This window comes from Electrophorus electricus, chromosome 3 (assembly GCF_013358815.1).
Source record: "Electrophorus electricus isolate fEleEle1 chromosome 3, fEleEle1.pri, whole genome shotgun sequence".
NCBI lineage: Eukaryota > Metazoa > Chordata > Actinopteri > Gymnotiformes > Gymnotidae > Electrophorus > Electrophorus electricus.
In genome coordinates this window covers 10215631-10235000 of record NC_049537.1, presented here as the reverse complement: position 1 = coordinate 10235000, position 19370 = coordinate 10215631, and the positions used below count along the sequence as shown (strand labels likewise).

At 45.4% G+C, this 19370-nt stretch overlaps 1 protein-coding gene across 1 annotated transcript in view; it reads right to left on the bottom strand.

The window, feature by feature from the left end:
• plxna1b (plexin A1b) overlaps nucleotides 1-19370 on the bottom strand; it is a gene marked incomplete at its 5' end in the record, with an annotated part of 98135 nt that overhangs the window by 39180 nt on the left and 39585 nt on the right. Inside the window, 5 exons of the mRNA XM_035524095.1 lie at nucleotides 570-770; nucleotides 8834-8948; nucleotides 13679-13778; nucleotides 14260-14413; nucleotides 18600-18723. Coding sequence (XP_035379988.1) covers nucleotides 570-770; nucleotides 8834-8948; nucleotides 13679-13778; nucleotides 14260-14413; nucleotides 18600-18723 — 694 coding nt within the window. The remainder of the gene's footprint in view (nucleotides 1-569; nucleotides 771-8833; nucleotides 8949-13678; nucleotides 13779-14259; nucleotides 14414-18599; nucleotides 18724-19370) is intronic.

The window sequence follows — 19370 nt, the reverse complement described above, 5'->3', positions numbered from 1 at the left end:
CACTGATACAACAATCCTATTCCCAAAGCTTCTGTGCTCCTAATCTAAAGAAACAAGTGTGGGTGATTCCTGCATTCAAGTCTTCTGGTACCCCCACCCCTGCTGGAGCTGAATACCTGAGCAAGCAGGGTTTGTGTGTTCATGTGTATATATAGCGCTTTATATTTATAACAAAACAAGTGTTTTCTCCTTCTCTCTCACACATACACTGAGTCACCCGTGATAGTAGCTTAACTTTAGTTGATTACCACACTCCTGTTTATATTCATGTGCAACACATAATACAACCCAACAGGCACGTGCACTTAAAACAGAAGCATAGGATATCACTTACATAAACACGCAGTACGCTGCTGGGTTCATAATGCAGAAAGAGCAATATGCAATGTGTGTGTGAGATGTACTAAGCCTGAATATGTGAAAGAAGGAGAGTAGCAAATTCTATGCTAGAAACATCACTCTCTATCTCTAGTATGATGGATGATCTGACATAAGCATAGAGAGAGAGAGAGAGAGAGTGTGCATGTGAGTGAGTGAGTGTGTGTGTGTGTGTGCGCGCATTTGCTCACAATGGTTTTCTGGCACTGGATGCTGGAGCTGTTGAATCGCAGTGCTGTGACACTGTGGGTTTCCCCCTGGATGTGGAAGATACACTCATAGTTCCTTTGGCCTGACTGAGGCTGTGGAAGGTTCCGGGCGGCTAGCGTGATGGGCTTCGTCACCCCCACTGGAATATAGATCTGCGTAGAGGGAAGGATCTGAGGACAATCCTGAGAGAGACAGGACAGAGAGAGAGAGAGAGAGAGAGAGAGAGAGAGAGAGAGAGACAGGACAGAGAGAGAGAGAGAGAGAGAGAGAAAGAAAAAGAGGGGAAGGCAGGGGTGGGGTATTACTCAACAGTTCATGCTTTTCGGTTAACAACACCACCACCACCACAAGGCAAACATCTTTGAGTCTGTGTTGAGAGGGAAATAAGACTGATTGTGAGAAAGGTAAAAGGGGCCAGAGGTCTCACCCTCCCAACTTAATCCTGTGGGGATTCAGCTGAAAAGAAGCCATCACACCAAGCAATAAGCCATACGAGCCATAAGACAGCAGCAGCTGGAGGAGATGCGTGCAACTGTACACACTTCTCAAACCAGTATGGACTGGACCCACCTACCTGTACCACTGCACCGAAGCGTGTGCATGTGTGCATGGGGGGGGGGGGGGGGTAGAGAGAGAGAGAGAGAGAGAGAGAGAGAGAGAGAGAGAGAGAGAGAGAGAGAGAGAGAGAGAGAGAGCGCACTAAGGGGGAAAGAGATTGGCCATAGAGGGCTGATGGTAGCTGTCCAAGTGATGTCATAACAGTACTTATGCCATGAGTTGACTATTCTACATTTAACTGTGCTTTCAGCCAAAATGGGCAAAAACACAAAGCACTCTATAATGCGAGAGTGAAGATGCCATTCTCCCATAAGCAACACTCACTCTGTATGTGCGTGTGTGTTTTTGTATTAAAGCAAGAGTCAGCCAACAGATACTTTTTGAGGACACTAATAAAGCACGGAAAGCGATGGAAACTTGGCTCCTCAGACAGCAGTAAAGAGCGGTGCTGTAATGCTGTAATGAAAGGCACCACCCGCCCAGTCTCAGCGTGTCCGGCTCCTTCTCACTTATTAAGCAGTGATGTGTTTCAACAACAGTTTACCTTCCAACCATCAAACAGCTGACTGTTTGGTGATTGGCTTACTCTGTCATTTGCTTGTTTGCTGATTGGCTTATCCAGTCATCTGCGTGTTTGCGGAATGGCTCTCTCATCTTAGAGACTGTCAGCTAATAGCAGAGGGTGGATTAAACAGCAAACCGAGACAAAATGAAAACTAATGTGATGGCGTAATGATCTGAAATTCTTATGTCTTGTACAATGCAACCTAGAGAAAGTGAGTGTCTCTTGTATCTGTCATCAGTCCACCTCTCTTGTCTATGTTCAAAGCAGGACGTGCGCAGCAAGGCTTATCGGCTCACTTCATCTCAGCTCCCTCCCCTGCATACGAAATGCTACAAATCCTGCAGGAATTCTGCAATAACACACCTGCAGGGTGGAAAAAGCCCATGAGCCAGCATGATCTTTCGGGAGGTGCCGCACAGCCTCCAGATGTGGAGGGGGTGGGGATGGGGGGGGTTGCAGGACAGGTGTCCAAACAGGACATGGCTTTCGTTAGTGGAGAGGTTTGTGTCTGTAGCTCACGCCAGAGGAACTCCTTTTATCTTATACAAGGTCAGCTCTCTCAGACGTCTGTTAAGCACTTCCATTAATGCTCAGACCGGGGGCATTGCTGGGTCAGACCTGTTGGTTCTGCAAGTATGTGTATGTCTGCATACTTGCATGTGTGTGTGTGTGGTGCCACTGGTTGGTTAATTCCAAGGTTAACCGCATCGTTGGCCAGTCAGCACTCGTGACCGAGTTGACTCAGGGCAGAGCTCAAGTGAGGCCAGGTGAGGAAGCACTGCAGACCTGCACAGGAACATCTGGGCTCGGGATGGCATGTGAGCTTGACGCTAGCGTGCTGAAGGTCACGTCCGAGCCCAGCACTCTGGGGATGTGTGCTCGTCGCCAGCCACTCCCTTGGTTGGGTGGCCTACCACCCGCCGTCTGATAGACCGCACCATTACAGCTACTGCCAGAATCAGGCAATTGCCACAAAAACCCACAACTGCACAATAAAAGGCACCCAAAACAAATTCACACCCAGAGCTCTTTAGAAGGGAGTGCTGGCAGACAGAAGGCAGTTAAACAAATAAATATGAGAATTAATTAATGAAGCAAGCAAATAAAGAAAATTAGTTCTCCAAATAAATCTTTTAAAAAAGTGAAGAAACTCTGTATTAGAAACGAGTGGGATGGCACGTGCATTCAGAACAGTCAGCTGTGCAGGGTATTCCGAAAAGCCACAGGCTAAGGGGGGAAAAGGGGAAAAAGCATCAACCCCCAATCAAAGGTGACAATTATCCAAAAAAAAAGCAAGAAAAAAAAAAAGCTCAGGACAAGAGTCAGGAGGCGTGCGGCTACAGGGCTGGGGGGCCCGGGCTGGAGCACTGTGTAAACTGAACGGAGTTTCAGGCTGTTTATGGACCTGAAACATACCAGTTTGCTCTGACTAATCCACCAAGGCCATAAGCACGGTGGAATATTTCAGAGGCGTGAGGATGGCAGCATGGGGGTGGGGGAGTGCCTGAGCTGAGGACCAAAGAGAGGGGCCATATCCTTTGGAACACACCGACTCGCCTCGGAGTTGATGCCTCAGCTAGCTGTCAGCCAAGCAGGTGGTAATGGAAGAAGAGTGGGTATGGGGAAATAAAGAAATAAATAAACTGCTTCCTCTCTTGCCTCAATCCCCTTTCATGTTATTTCTGGCATATTCTATTTGGTGAAATTGCTTAGGTAAGCCTATTAGGAAACAAGGTGCTCTGGGTGAAAGTGAGAGTATGAGCGAGCGAGAGAGAGGGAGATGGAAGCGGGAGAAGGAGAGAGAAGGAAAGAGATAGAGAAATACTTTGATGGATGGAAAGAAATTGTGGAAACGAGTAAGCGTGAGAAGAGCATGTGTAAGATGGAAATAACCTGACAGGCAACCAATTTATAGTACACTGTAAAAGAATACTGCAGCATACACACAGACGAACAAACACACACACAACCTTTCAGTCTAACTTTCTCGAGTGCATACACCCACCCGCACACACGTCATTATTGACACTGCAAAGATGTCAAATCATTTGCTACAATTACTCCCTTTCTGCCTGTCACTGTGCATGTATCAGCATGGGGTGCTAGTGAGGGTGCTCTCCACGTGTACAACCCCGACAAACCAAACCTCCTAAATAATGTGATTTATAGTGGTCAAGTTATTACTACATTATATGAAAAAAAAAAATGTTGGCACTTGTTTTTTGGTTTACATTTGACTGAAATTTAAAAATTGTTTGCAATGATTCCAAATCCAAATTTGATTGTTTAAACTGTGGAAACCCTTAAGTAAGGCACGACACATGCTTTCTCTCATAGCAGAAACCCACGTTTTCTATTAAAATGATCACTGCCAAAAATCTCACGATTAACCAAAAATGAAACCTGACACATCTGAATAAGCTTAATGAAGCAAATGAGACATTCTTAGTCACAGATTCGACTTGAGTCATTATGATGACTTGACTAATCTAATAACATCATTTAAATGTTAAAGCCTCATTATACAATCAGTAAATGAGTCATTTAGAGCGAAACTGTCTGGCAAAAGTAGAAAAGACCCAGCTACACTCTTTTTAAGGGAACATCAACAAACAACAGATATGGTGGTGTGGCATGAGGAAAAGATAGCATGACTAACAAAAATAGAATGCGGCGGAGCCAATCACAATAACATAATACTTGCAGCGGATCCATCCCTCTCCCCATCTCCATCTCTACTTCCCTCTCTTGCTCCCTGTATCCCTGTCTCTAACACCATCTCTCTCTCCCTCTCCATCACTATCTCTCTGTTTCTCCCTCTCGTTTCCTCTCCCTCTCCCTGGGTTGGCAGGATGTCTAACAGTCTCCTATCCTCTGGTTTAATTATTCAAAGTGGATTAGATCTTCACTTCCAGCTGCCTAATGCATCCCAGCAATATTACATCTCAGATGTACACACACACACAGACACACACACACATGCAGAAAGAGAGACAGAAATGAGTGAAACGAAAGAGAGTAAGAGTGAGGGAGAATGTATGGATGAAAGCAAGGAAAAGAAGAAAGGAGAAACAAGACAATAATAAAGAAAACACACAAATAAATGAACACGGCAAAGAGGGAAGAGAAACCGGAAGCTAAGGAAAGGGCATACGGAAGGATCAGAGGAAAGATTAGTCTGCATTGATTGTGTGCAGGCTAGAGGGATTAGAGTGTGTGCGTGTGTATGTGCAGGACACTACGGCGAGTGTATAATCTTACCAAGAGACCACATTAATCAATTAGTGAGATGATATATGGTCAGTTTGGCCTGGCTGAGGGCACCAAGGCAGGCACAGAGAATCGTGGGTAGAAGGGTTGAGATGACAGGACTATCCTGGCCCCTCCCACATCTTCTCTGTCCATTTCCTGTTCTCCCCTGTCCAAAACTCCATCCTCCAGTGCTCTGCTCCCCTTTTGATCCTCGCACACTCCTCCCTTCACTGGCCAGGGGCGTTCAGGTGAGAGGCGGGCACGCGAGTGTCTCTCATCCCCGACCACCGCTGTGAGGTGAGAAGGCACGCGCGAGAGAACATGGGAGAGACCCGAAAGCAGGCTAAAAATAAAGAGACACAGGAGCCTGCTCCGGTAGCCTGGCTTCCGATCGGCCCGGTGCCAAAAAGCTGGAGCGCCCACGGCTGCTTTGGGCTCGCCTGGCCTGTCACCCTGCCACATGTTCCCATATTTTTTTACTGCGTGCTAACCCGTAGTGGAAGTGTGAATACTTGTCTTCCTGATTTCAGGCAAACAGAAGAGGACGCATTGGACATCCCTGTGGCATGCCGCACCTTTACTTAGCCACTTTCTTGGATCATTAGAGCCGAAATGGAGCACTCGTATGCGCTGCACCGTTCATGGAGGGTTTTTGAAACGTTATAGAAGGTGGTTGCTCTGCTAAGTCGCACGTGGTGTTGGTCCAGTGAGCCGTCATGCTCCGCCTGCGCTCCAACTGGCACCCATCCCCTGCTCCTCTCCCCCCCTCTTCGGCGCTTCTTAGAGTGGTCATTCTGCAGCTGGATTGGAGCAGAGCGGTAACCATCACACCCATTTGTCTCACGTCGTCTTCCTCCCCTCCTCACTTTACCCCCCGCCCTTCCCCGCCTCCCACTCCTGGTGCAGTCCTCCCCTCGTCCAGAACATTTGGAAAATAAATGGCGTCACTCCCATAATGTAATCTCCCACTTGTTATTGCCAGGATGACTTTTATCCTCCCCTCAGCCCCGCTTTCCCTCACTCCCTCTACCCCGCACACACATCTGGACTCCATTAGAGGGTGGCTGACTCGCCTCTCCTCTGCACTTTTGGGCGCTACAGAAACACAGAATCATGGGGGATTCCCTCGAGGCTGCCAGAGACAGGGCGAGCAGCTACATCTCCACAGTGACCGAATGAGTCCTCACTCTGTTGCCCCCTTTCCCCCTTATCTCGGTTCTTTCTCTCATTTTTTTTGTACATCACCCCATTAATTAAAGCAACTTAAGTTTCTGTCCAAACATCGGAGATGGGTGGGGAGAGAGAGTGAGAGAGAGAGAGAGAGAGAGAGAGAGAGAGAGAGAGAGAGAGAGAGAGAGAGAGCGCAAGTACGACAGACGCATGCGTAACGCCTTTACCCACTTAGCCTGGTGTTTTGACCATTTGCTTAATTTGCACAAAAAGACAAATCCAAAAGGGGAAATCAGCGAGTCCTCTGCTTTTAACAGGGGCACAGATAATGGTTATGAATGACAGCCTGATTCTACAGCCTGAGCACTAGAACTGACTGCAATGATTTTAGTGTACGTGAAGCAGAAAGGAGAGAAAAAGGGGAGGAAAATGGGAGGAAGGCAAGAGAGAAATGAAACTCTGGAGATGCACAGAGTCTGAGGAGACTGATATATTCCATCTATCCCACCCTCCACCCATCCCTCTCTTCTCGCCTGCTCACCCTCTGGCCCTACAGTGTAGGTTCTGCTTCTCACAGATAAGACCCTAAAACACACACACACACCCCCCCCACTCATCTCTACAGGGGGTTCCCCCCCCCCACCCAGCTGCAGTGGTGTGTGTATGGTGTGTGTAGGGGATGGTGTAAGCGTCTGGGTAAATGCCAGCATAAACACACCGAGCCAAGGAGCTCATAGACCAAAGAATTCACACCCCTACACACAGACACACACACACACCTCACTTGAAGACACACTGCTTTGCACACCCACCAGCTGCCTTTTTTCTTTTCTATCATTTTCCCCTCATTCTCCTTTTCACTCGTTCTCCCTCAAATGTATGTCAGGCTCTCTGAGCCTGCCCTACAGCCAAACGCATGTGCACAGCGCTATGGCGTGTGCGAGGGCCCCCCCTCTGCCCTTCACCAGTCGTTCCCCTGCTTCTTGCCTTTCCCTCTGGAACCTTCCTCTCCGGACGGTTCCCTAACGTAAGAAGACAACTGTGGAAAATATACTATGTTGAGAAAGTGGACCATTTTTCTTGACTTCTGCTGAACAAGTTTAACTCGTGATGTCAGGGGGGAGTGTGTGCATGTGCATGTCTGTGTGTGTCTCTTAGCCATGACCTTCCAAGTGCTTCATGTAAGCTGTAGCATGCAAGCAGTTTCTCCAGGCTTGGCCTTAGTGGGAAAATGAGAGACGGCATTCTCTTCCCTTCTGTCTGTCCCTCTCTGAACGTCCCTCCACCTCTACCTCCCTCCCTGCCTGCCTCTACCTCCCATACTGATTTATGAGCATTTAATTTGTAAATGTCAGCTATTGCAGTCAGCGAACTCGCTGGGTCTTTTTGCTCTGCTGGGAGGGTGCGGTGGAAGCGTGTGCTGATGCCTGCTGCTGTTCTGCATTTCTCTGTATGTCCGGCTGGAGAGGGTCTGGTGGGTTCAGCCCTGTCACCTCAACCAATTACAGATGGCCTGATAGCTCAGCCACCATGCTGTGTTGATAGGGGGCTCGAGAGCCTGCACATAAACCCAAAGAGCAGAAAGAAAAATCGGAGAAACGTGGCGTGAACATAAATGGTGGGATGGTGGTGAGATGACAGAGAGAGAGAGAGAGAGAGTGGGAGAAAGGGAGAAACAGAAAGAGAGAGAGGGAAAGAAAGAGAAACGAATGGAGGAATGTTTGAGCTGGTCATTCTTTAAGAGCTCAAAATTGCATGGACTAAGCCCAAGCTCCCTTTCAGAGTTAATTTATCTGCTGTCTAGGACTATCGCGCAGCACCACAACCTAACCTAAATATTTTCAACACCTGCAAGCACACACACACACACAACCCCTCATCAGTAGTACTAACACATGTCAGTGGCGGATTATGAAAGGCTAAGATAATTATAGCCAATGGGGGTCTGCTTTACTCAGCCACCACATGAACCAGAACAAATGGGAATCACAGCAGGGGAGTGTGGACAATGAGCATGTATGTGTGTGTGAGTGTGTGTGAACGTGTGTGTGAACGTGTGAGTGTGTGTGTGTGCGCGCCTGTATTTGAGTGATGGATTAACTCTGGGAGTATGTGGTTAGTGGATCATATAAATGGCATGACATCCAGCGTCCCAGTACTCAAATGTGATACACCAACCTAGTAGTGTGTGTGTGTGTGTGTGTGTGTAAAACTGCTCTCTCCTACATTCTGGGCAACAGTCAGCAGCATGAGATGAAAAGGCCAGGCGTAATTGGGCAGGGGTTTTATCCCTTCTGACCAATTAAAACCCAGCAATGCACACAAAAACAACCAATCAGAGGCCTCATGCTAAGCTGAGGAGATAAGGGAATTGTTTCTGCCAAGACCATTAAAACACACAGACACACACAGACAGACAGACACACACACACACACACACACACACACACACACACACACACACACACACACACACACACACACACAGGAAAATGACATACAGATTAGCACACGAGTGCATGTTTAGTCTATGTCAGCATGGTGCAGTGCGTTCATTACAGGACAGAGACATTTGTTCTGCAAGGCTCAAGCTCCCCAGTTAAAAAACACCATAGCACTTCTCAATGCTTCTAATATGCTTCAGCTGAAGACCATGCTATTACAGTGCAGTCATGTGACAGGAAAGGAGGCGTGTCTCACCTCTGACATGTTGACCCGACCTTCCTGGAAAGAGCAGTCATTGGCATTCTGTGTGCACATGTGACGATATTTGCACCAGTGACACGGGAAGGAGCCGTTCACACACGACAAACACCTGTATGGGGACAGAGAAGGTTTATGGACACAGAGCCTGACGAAAGGAACAAAGGTATGAGCAAAGACCGTTTCAGAGAAGTAGAGCAATGGTGAGTGACTTCAAAGGGTCAGCCTCCCTTGTGCTGTCCTTTTACACTGAGCAAATGACTGTCCTTATCTTTCATCCTGTCTCCCTCGTTCCTCCGCTATGGTTTGTTTTTTTTAAAGTCAACCTTTTCGTGAAGCTGCTCTCTTATCCCCACACAGAGGAGCTTTCAGTAAGGCACCCAAGGTTTAGGCCGAGACAGGGAGGCAGACACACCCCGGGTTTAGGACGAGACAGGGAGGAAACCATGCTAAGATTTCCCATGGAACTCAGGCAGAGAGAGAGAGAGATATAGGGGAATAACATTTTAACATTTCGGAAACAATCTGATGAATTTCTGATATATGAAATATCTGATAAATATTGCCTTGCAAAAGTATTCAACTCCCCTTAAATGTCACCAGAGTCGTCTGGATTACAAATGACACACAAATGGTTTCAGCTAGTATTTTTATTGCAAACCAGTATACTCTTAAAATAAAACTTCTTAAAGTTAAAGATCATTATTTATCAACAGATCTTAAAAAAAAAAAAAAAAAAATGTATTTGCTAGAATCACCTTTTGGGAGTGATTTTTTTTTTTCTACTGGCTGATTTCCTCCAGGTTATTGAGGATGACATTTGATTGGCCATTGTAGAACATTCACCTTTTTGCTGCTCAACTACACCTCTGATGCTTTGGCCTTGTGCTTGGCATCACTGTTCGGACGGGGAAGTTTTTTCCAAGTCTTACACTGAAGCAGGTTGGCTTGCACAATCTCCCTGCATGTTGCGCTGTCCAACTGTTCCTTCGGTTTTAACAAAGCGCCCAGTTTCTGCTGAGGAAACGCATCCCCTAACAAACTCCAGACGTGTTTGGAGGTGATTTATCTTAAGCAAGGGCTTTTTCCTAGCCACCTTCCCATACGGGCCATTTGTATGCAGAGCTCTTGAGAACATTGACTGTGTACCTTCACTTCAATCTCAGGCTCTAAACTCTGCAGATCCTTCAAAGTGATTGCTGGCTACTCTCTCAAGTGGCTAACAATCACCTTACTCTACGGAGTTTCCCTCTCAAATCCTCTTCTTGCTTCGAGGGACAGCTATAGCTAGGCAGTATCTGAGGGGTATGGTGAAGCTTCCATTTCCCCACAACTGATTCAATGGTGCTAATGGGGATTCCCAAACACACACACACAAAAAATCATTTTTATTCATTTCCTTGAAATAAAATTGTCTTCATTTTAACAACTTTCCTTCAGATTCACAATTACTTGAATTAAGAAAGGTCGTTTAACCACAAAAAGTGAACTTTTTAATGATTCACAAATTTGGCCAATTGTATGCAAATTATAATTAACTAACAAAAAACAACCAACAGTTTGATTTCAGATGTAATGTTGCCATATTTAGAGAGCCACATGCAAAACAAATACAAAAGAACAGAACAGTCTGAGTGCTTTGGCTGAAAAGAAACCCCATGACCATTCATTTTAATGAATCATCCTGGCCAAGCGATTTGTTCAGCCACAGACACTAAGTGATCATTCAGAACAAAGATTGCAGGCCACATAATTGAATCACATGATCCTCTTAATTGACCAATCTGCTCCTGCGTTGAGAGAAGCTGTCCAATTAGTTGAGAAATGGTTGGTCAAGGAAATTATCCCCACTTCCTAATCCAAACTAAGCAATTTATCAAGAAACACTCCCAATTGTGCAACACTGCAGTATGGGTTAAGGGAGGATGGTGTGTGTGTATGTGCATCTGTGTGTTTCGATGTATTCGGTTTTTGTGTGTGTGTGTGTTAAGGGACCTCCCATGGAGGCACCATTTGTCAAGTTGCTAATGCAGGATCTCTGGAGAGAGCTAATCCGTTCAGCCCACCAATCAGGGCCGGGCATGCGGAAGGGGCAGCCATGACTAATAATAAATGACCAACAGTCTGTTAAAATAGCCTGACAAAGATGGCCATGGGTGCACGCACATGCAGAGACACAGAGAGACCCTTGCACAATAGAAAAAGGTTGTAGTAAATATTTATTTGTGTTTGATGGTGCAGTTTTAAGAAGGAACTGCAGATGGATAGTTAAATGGCCTTGTGTGATGGGGTCAGGGTGCAGTAATCAATTTAAGAGGATGGCGAGGCAGTTGCCATTTACTTTAAAGACTTAAAATCCACAGTCTGCCAGGCCCAATACAGCCACCATCAGTGCACATTTAGTCAAGTAGTCATGTCCTTCGCCAGCAGAGTGCTTTTTCCCCGCACAGTCACTATTCTTTTGAATCGCAAAGGCTAGTTTTTTCCCCCCCCCAACTAGCACCCTACCATAGAATGACTACTGAGTTCAAACTATAGTTGCAGAATTAAAACAATCATTCAGCCTTAAATATTAACATATTTTACGCTAATCACGTCTCAAGCAGATGTCTTAAACCAAACCCGGCTCCACTTACAGGGCTGATTTTGTAGGAAGGCTAGCAGTTTTATAAGCCCCGGCTCGGATTCCCAACGCTTTGTTATCAGTTTGTTACTCTTTGTAAATGGACTGAGCTTCATTAGATGGATGGATGGATTCAACTGTAACACCTCTAATTGGCTATGTGGACCACATTTCAAGATCCCCTCTATGTAGTAAGTAATATTTTAAAATATACTAATATTTTAATATTGTTTCATAGCTGTAAGAAACAGAAGATTGTCATATTTATCTAATAGCTAGCTTTGAATAATGGCAGGCTGATGGACAAATCAAGGCCCATTTCTCCCACCTCCCACAGGGCTTTAATGCAGCACTCCTCTTGCCCCTCATCCTCCCCACGAACCCTCAGAGCATCCTAAGCCATATCCACCCCTCCTTTGTCCCAGGCGCCGGTTTTAAGCAGGGGTTAGTGTCCGGGGCTGCCCGAGATGCCCATCACCGTAAGCCCCCTCTGGGAGCCCGCTCCCCTCCCCACTGTGGGGCTCGGCGCGGGTGGGGAAGGGGGGGGGGTCTGAGGCCCACAGGGCATCAGTTTAGTCGGCCCCGCCGAGGTGGGCCCGTTCTAATCCTCACTCATGCGTGTGGAGCTCTTTCTTGGGTTCAGCTGGTGTGGGTTGTGGCGTCTCTCTCCGCTGCTCCAGCCCCTAGCAGCGCTGACCCACAAAGCTCAGATTTCGCTTTTCTTCCTCAGCTTTGTTAAATGTGATTCAAATTTTCTTTGCAATGACAGATTTAAAGAGTGAGGGGATAATGTAAATTGAAAGCGCTTTTACGGGTGTGTGTGTGCGCGCGTGCACTTACGCACACAATCTCTTCTCCAATAGCGCTCTAAGTAATCAGTCTTGCATCCCACCTTCTCCTCTCTCTCCTCTACACTGTTCCTTTCACCTCATCCATCGCTCCCGACTCCGTGCCCCTCCTCTCTACCCCTCCATCACCCGTGTTCCCACCCACAAATCAGGCAGCACTCCTGAAGTGCACTTGGGCGTTGGTGTGGAGTGGTTCTTCAGTACGATGGCGTCTGGGGCTGGGATGTGCAGCTGGAGGGTAGGACGACCCTGGCCCCCACCCTCCCTCCACAGTGTCCCGCACTCGGCCACGTACTCACGTGGATCTTTTTCATTAACAGAAGATCATAGCCGCATGTGATTTTCCATTTCAGCGTCTCTCATTTCCGACCCCCTCCCCACCTCACCCTGAAACGCCACCGTTCCAAATTAGATTAATATTAATATGCAAATTTATGGCATTTCAAAGTGCACAAGACCTCATCAGTTGAATAAATAAAGAGGGGGCATGTGGGAAAGTGTGTGTAGCTCATAAGCCTCTTTCTCTGATAAGGAGAAAGGTGTGAAATTTAGGATTTCTACACCTTTCAGCCCCATTTGAAAGAATGCTGGGTTTATACCTTTAGTTTGATATGATAATGAGAGCATATAAAAATGTGTGTGCTGTCGCATCCTGTCTCTATTCATCACATAAGCACATGCACATACCTTATATCAGAGAGTGTTATATGACAATGTTACACTACATTCTTTTAGTAACACATACACTCGTGCTCACTCACATTTGTTTGCGTGTGTGTATGTGTGAGTGTGTGTGAGAGAGAGAGAGAGAGAGTGTGTGTGTGTGTGTGTGTGTGAGTGTGAGAGAGCGAGAGAGAGAGAGAGAGAGAGAGAGAGAGAGAGAGATGCCCCTGGAGACAGCAAAGGTCTCGTCTATCCTGCAACAAGACACTACACACACCCCGAGAGAGCCCCGAACCATCTGGACCCTCAAAATAACACTGTGAGTGAGCAGCAGTTACACCCCTCAATGAGATTTAAACCACTACAACAGCAGGAAGAGTCTCCTCCCTCAGCATGCTGCATCCCCCATTCAAACCTCACAGACAAGGCCTTATCGCACTGCCAATCGGCATACGCTACTGAAATAATACGCGGGGAAAGGCTTTCACTTCCAAAGACTGGAGGATAAGGTTTAGTCAGTAGAATTTAGCTCGAGCGCATTAACCACACCCTTCCTCCTGAGATCGTGAAAGGCCTGTCAATCATCCTTCCTCGGGTTGCCACAGTTACAGAAACCTGACCCCCTTGGGTAAAACGAGAGGACCAGAGGGAAGAAACAAGGAAGAGAAAGATGAGCAGAGACAGAAAGCGAGAAAGAGAAAGACTTACGATTTGTGGACAGTGCAGTTGTAGAACACAAAATCCACACTGGCAAACTTCTTTCCTGTTTCCTTTGATTTCAGATAGAGTTTCACCACGCGTTTATCACCTAGAGAGAGCGAGTAAGTGTGATGGAGAGAAAGAAAGGTATCTAAGCAACACATCTCTTTTACTTTCTCCATAAAAGGGCACTGCAGTGGTAAAAATAGCGTGCTTTGATTGTGCCGTGATTACTATGGATGTGATCAAAACTACACTACAGGATTCTCCCATTATCAAAATAGTCCATCTTTACTGAGATCCTACACTCACACTGCCACTGAGACGAAAAACAAGGTGACTACTGGGGAATGTAGCAAAATGACACTCCACAACCGAGCAGCACAGAAACTTGGAGATCTAAACAATGATTGAACTGCCTTAAGCATGAGGAGCTTTTAAGACCCATTCTGGATAGGTGGCTTTGACGGCCCTTTTTTCTTTGTATTATTCCTGTATGCACTTCTATGTTCAACATTCCAGTTTGCTTTTGTAAATGTCTCGTATTCTTTCCCTCACTCTCTCACACAAACCCCGTCCCCCTCACTTACCTTGATGGCGAGTGATGGGAATAAGCTCTTTAGCGGTGGGGGAGAGGCAGTAGATCCGCGAGCCAATGATCCTGGCCTCCGTCTCGGTGTAGTCCTCAAAGGAGCAGTTCACGCCCGCGGATAAGTTGGGAACATTCCGCGCCTGGAGAACCAGCTGCAGAACCAACGAAAGTTAAGAGACAGAGCGGAAGAAAACATCCTCCCTCGCGCGCTGAAATGCTAGCGCTGCCATTAGCGCTGTTTGTTAATGTCAATAGTGGACAAAAGGACTGGCACAGAGCATGCTTTCGAAAGGCACGCAAACCAGAGGACGGAGTAGGTGCGGACGTGCTGAAGGAAGCCTCGCCATCACTCGTTCACTGTCCTTAAACGGTATCGCTCAGAAACCTGGCTCTGATGTGATTACATTTGACGTTGAGGCAGAGAACATAGTTCATTTACTCTCCTGAATAAACCTTACGATTTGACAGGCAAGAAAATTTCAGCAATGTTGACGGTTTCGAGTCAACAACTTTACGAACTCCTGTATGTGCTGTATTCTGTAAGGTCACAGAAGTAGTCACGTGGTTAGCCCGGCCATGACAGGGAGGACTAAAATATAAGCTCCGATGATTCATTATCAGTAGCACATTCTCTCATCCATCTCACTTATTAGCTACGCCGTCAAATATTTCGACAGAAGACATCTGGGATTAAGTCTTGGTTAGCCACTGACATGCAAGATTGATTTACAAGAGAGCATTAGCTCTTTATAATGTTAATAAACAAGCTCTTAATGATGAATGTATCAAGCGGCAGGGGCGTTGTTTCATCGGGGGCGAGTATGCCAGGCGGGGACTCAGCTAAACTCAGCAGCATGCCGTCTTGATGTCGCTTTGTACCCCACCCCCCACCCCCTTTCTCCAATTACGGTTTCTTTGTCTCGCCACTCTTCTTTTGCACCATCATCAATCCAACAATAAACCTGAAATGCCCTTAACAGATGCTGCTCTGGCCAGAGCAGAGTCAGGGCAGAAAACAGAGGGGCCTGCACTGCCAGCATTAGAAACAACTCCGCTGATCCGTTACGCTTCTAAAATCGGTTTGGATCAACAGACACAAATGCAGGTAATTTACCTCTCAGACAAGCAGGGGTGAACAAGGGAGTGCTACCACGGGACAGTTGCGGGAGAGATTAAGTCCGGGCCAGCAATACTGCTAACCAGAGGGAAGCATGAAAAAACTGATACTGAGGGTTTGGCCTTCACAGTGCACGCAGATGCCATAGCAAAGTGGGTTTTTCAAAGGCTCAAGAGGAAGGCTGAACTCCTTGAGGATAAAAAGCTTAACATGACTTAGGGATGGAGAGTCCTCTGGGGGGGGGGGGGGGGGCTTTAAATCAGCCGAGGCCTTCATAGGAGCTCAGCTTCTATCCTTAAGGGCATTGGACACTCGAAGCTCTTTTTTTAAAAATGGAAACAAAAAAAGGGTAGCAGGATCAAATGCACCACCTTAGAATCCCTAATGAGGCTGTGATTGTGGAGGTTACTTTACAGCCACAGAAATATTTATGGTTTCTAGTGCTAATTTTAGCACAGGTTTTAACCAGTTAAGATTACGATCTTACTAATACAGTACTCAATACACAAGAGCACCTAGCTAACAAACCAGCTATGCTCTGCTCAAATCTCTTTAAATACACCAAATGCTGTTATTGCATTTTGCTCGGTGTATTACAGAGAGCACAAGCATGCAGACCACAACAAACATGGATAATCCACCTATTTAAAGTGATAAGTCACTTCTTTTTAATAACTGTTAATTATTTTGCCCTGTTTTTTGAACACAGCAAAGTAAAGCCCTAGCAACTGTGCTTGTATCACAATAAACACTAAATCATGAATCAGGCTCACTCGCTTCCAAGACATGAATCTTGTGTATTACACAATCTCGGAAAAAGCTTAATCACCTCTCAAAGGGCAGCCCAAATCAAGCCCATCCCAAGTGAGACAGCTCAAATATCCTGCAATTTCCCTCTGGCTGATCACCAGAATAAGAAGACGGATGAGTTTCCCTGCCCTGTTGAGCTGCACTTGTATCGGATTTTCAAAGCCTCTGTAAAGTCTGGTGTATCACCTACAAGCAGCACAAGTGCAGTTGTGTAGATGCTCCTGCTGAAAGGCAATCTCCTGTCTTTCAAACTGACATTAGAATCTTAAGGTTCAGTTGTTTTGGTTGGTCTACTGTATAAAACAGTCTACAGATGTCCCTTGTAAGGTTAACAGGTTCACATGAATACAGAACATGGCTACCTTTTTAAACTCTTGAGGTGTCATATTAGTAGTTACATCATGGACACAATACTTACAGAATCTCAAATCTTGTTTCTGAAGCTTGGGAGACGGATCGATCATGCATCAATTCCTTTACTCAGCCTGACATACATGCCTAATATTCCTAGTGATGTCCTTTAACTGTACTGTGGCTGTGTATGCGAAATCCTCTGATCTACAGCCTTGAATGCAGTAAGAGCAGAGTACGAGTACTCCACGGATGTGTTTTCAATATGATGACGACAATTAGCAAGAAGGGGAGAGTTCGTCCATCTCTTTTAGAGAGTCACAATTCAATGACTTTGCAGCAAGAAGTTGTGGTACATTACTAACAATAAAATCTTCCGTAACCTCTCCAGCGCTGGAGGCAAGCACTCGATGAGGTGTTTGTGTCTGTGTGAAGATCTTCTACAAAGGACTATTCAAGGTCCTTACACAAGCCTACTATTAAGAAACGCCTCAAACATCTTGAGTGGAGATGGTGCGTTCTTTCAACTGTTGAACAGATTAAGAACACATTCCAGGAATCTATATTCATGGATGGATTTTTGAACACAAAATCACAATCCTTGTATATTTTATGTATGCTGATGATCTAGAAGTTGCATGGGTTGCCTTATACATGCATGCAGTTGTTTCAGGTCAGGAATTAAACAACTGTTGGACTGTGTCAGGTGGGTGAAACTTCAATAATAACCTTTGACCTACAAACCTGATTAGGTCAGGGTAGTCTGTTTCACAGCCATCATCTCAAGCATCACTACTTGCATTTGCATATGCATTTCCGTCTGGTATAAGGAAAGAAATACCTAATAAACAAAATTTCTTATACATACATGTTGTATAAGAACAATAATATCAAAATATAAATGATGCATTGAGTTGATGAAAGAATAGCAACAATAAACAAATATGTACTGTTGACAGTTATTGAATGGTTGACAGTTATTGAATATGTATGTAATGGATGTCTGAATATGACTCTTCTTTTTTCTTTTTCTTGATGCATCTTTTTTAGGGGCTCCAGAACTTGACTGAGGTTACTTCTGAACATTTAGGCTGTATTTATCCTTCAGACATGCATGTGCAAATTGACAAAAGATGTCAATAGCTTATGATCGTATGAGTTGATCAGGAGTGGTCGAAGACAGCAGCCTCCAATTTGTGCTTTTTTTTTTCTTTTCTTTTTTTTTAACTTAGTGGATACAGTCATAGCAATAACTGCTCATCAACACACTAGCATTTCATTTGCACCTAAATGTGTAAATGTTTCATAATTTTCCTATTATGCATGATTGCTGGCGGCATTATGCAATGCTAGCATGCCTTCAGATCTGCAAACAGCACAATGTAAAGGACTCTTATTTTTGTCAAAGCACTCTGAAAAAACAAGTGACCTTGCAGGCTGGCCAAAGGCATACAACCAGCGCTTCTGGCCCACCCACATTCACCAATAAAAAAATGAACAGTATGCTGGCTTTTTACACAAACAGCATAAGAAAAATTGGGGCGAATTCTTGTTTCTGCTTTCTTGTACATAAAACAAAAAACAATAAAAATTAACCATTTTTCATTTCTTTCATGTCTGATTCAGTGCACGAATTAAAAAATTAGGGGCCGTTTTTCGCTTGTCTGTTTTAGGATTAGAAATGGAAAACTAATTAATGAAGGGTACATGGACCATTATTGTGTGTTGGTTATTTGATTTTATGATTAGTTGGTGAAACTGTCAAACCAAGCTCTTTCTCGTTTTTAGACGGACATCCACAGAACGAGATTTGACCCATTTTCCTGTTTTTCCAACATTGGTTCTCAAAACAAAAATCAAATGCCCAAAGGCACACGGACTAATTTGTCACGGCATTTCAGTTAATGTTATTTTTATATACTTGCCTATTACAAAGGGCACACTGTACAACCTTTAGCTTTTTATGCGTTATCAGTTGTGTGTGGCTGTGCAGTTTTGTTTCCATCCTGTTAGACTATTCATTTAGTACTTTACACTGTAGCTGTTTGTCTCTTTCACACCTGGACTTCAGACATGGTCACAGAGATGTTGTTGGGCTGGACGGAGAGCTCCACGCACTGGTCCACACTGGAGGTGAAGCGCTGAGGTTCATCGGCGCGCTCACATCGGTCCTTACGGGAGCAGCTATGGACGGACACACGGACAGACACAGACGCACGCGCAGTGTCATCACAGTCACGCATGGTCATTATACTATATACAGACTACACTCTGAGCCCAACAGACCAAATTGGATCAATGCTTGTAGTCTTAAACATATAGATCTTTGCTGTTAAACAAAAGAAATGGACATTCATTTTTATACGTAAACACCACTGTTGTAGGCAGCTGATCCTATAAATGTCATCCTACAGGGAAACCAGTGGCTTCGTGGTTCCGCTCTCAAGTTTCCGCTTAATTTAAAATGGTTGACGTGAAGGCTACAGAGGGGAAGTCACTTAACTCAGTCAGGATGCAGAGCATTGACTGTACGTGTAGCCTGTGCACGTGAACCAGCGAAACGGCTACAACAGCACTAAGCCTGTTATGCTAATCGTGGTGGTAGCCTGAAGCTAAGACGCTGGTGCTGCAGACATGGCCTTTTAGGCTACAGGCGCTCCACAGACAGTCAGCAAGGAAGAGGGCACAGCGATATAAATGGTGATTACGGTGCTAGCTGACTTCAATTGCCATTTACATGCCCTCAATTAAAAAACCATGCTAATGTTCATCCTCCGAGCAAGATGGAGAAATAGCGAAAATGTTTTACTTTGTATGGGTGAATTTTAATT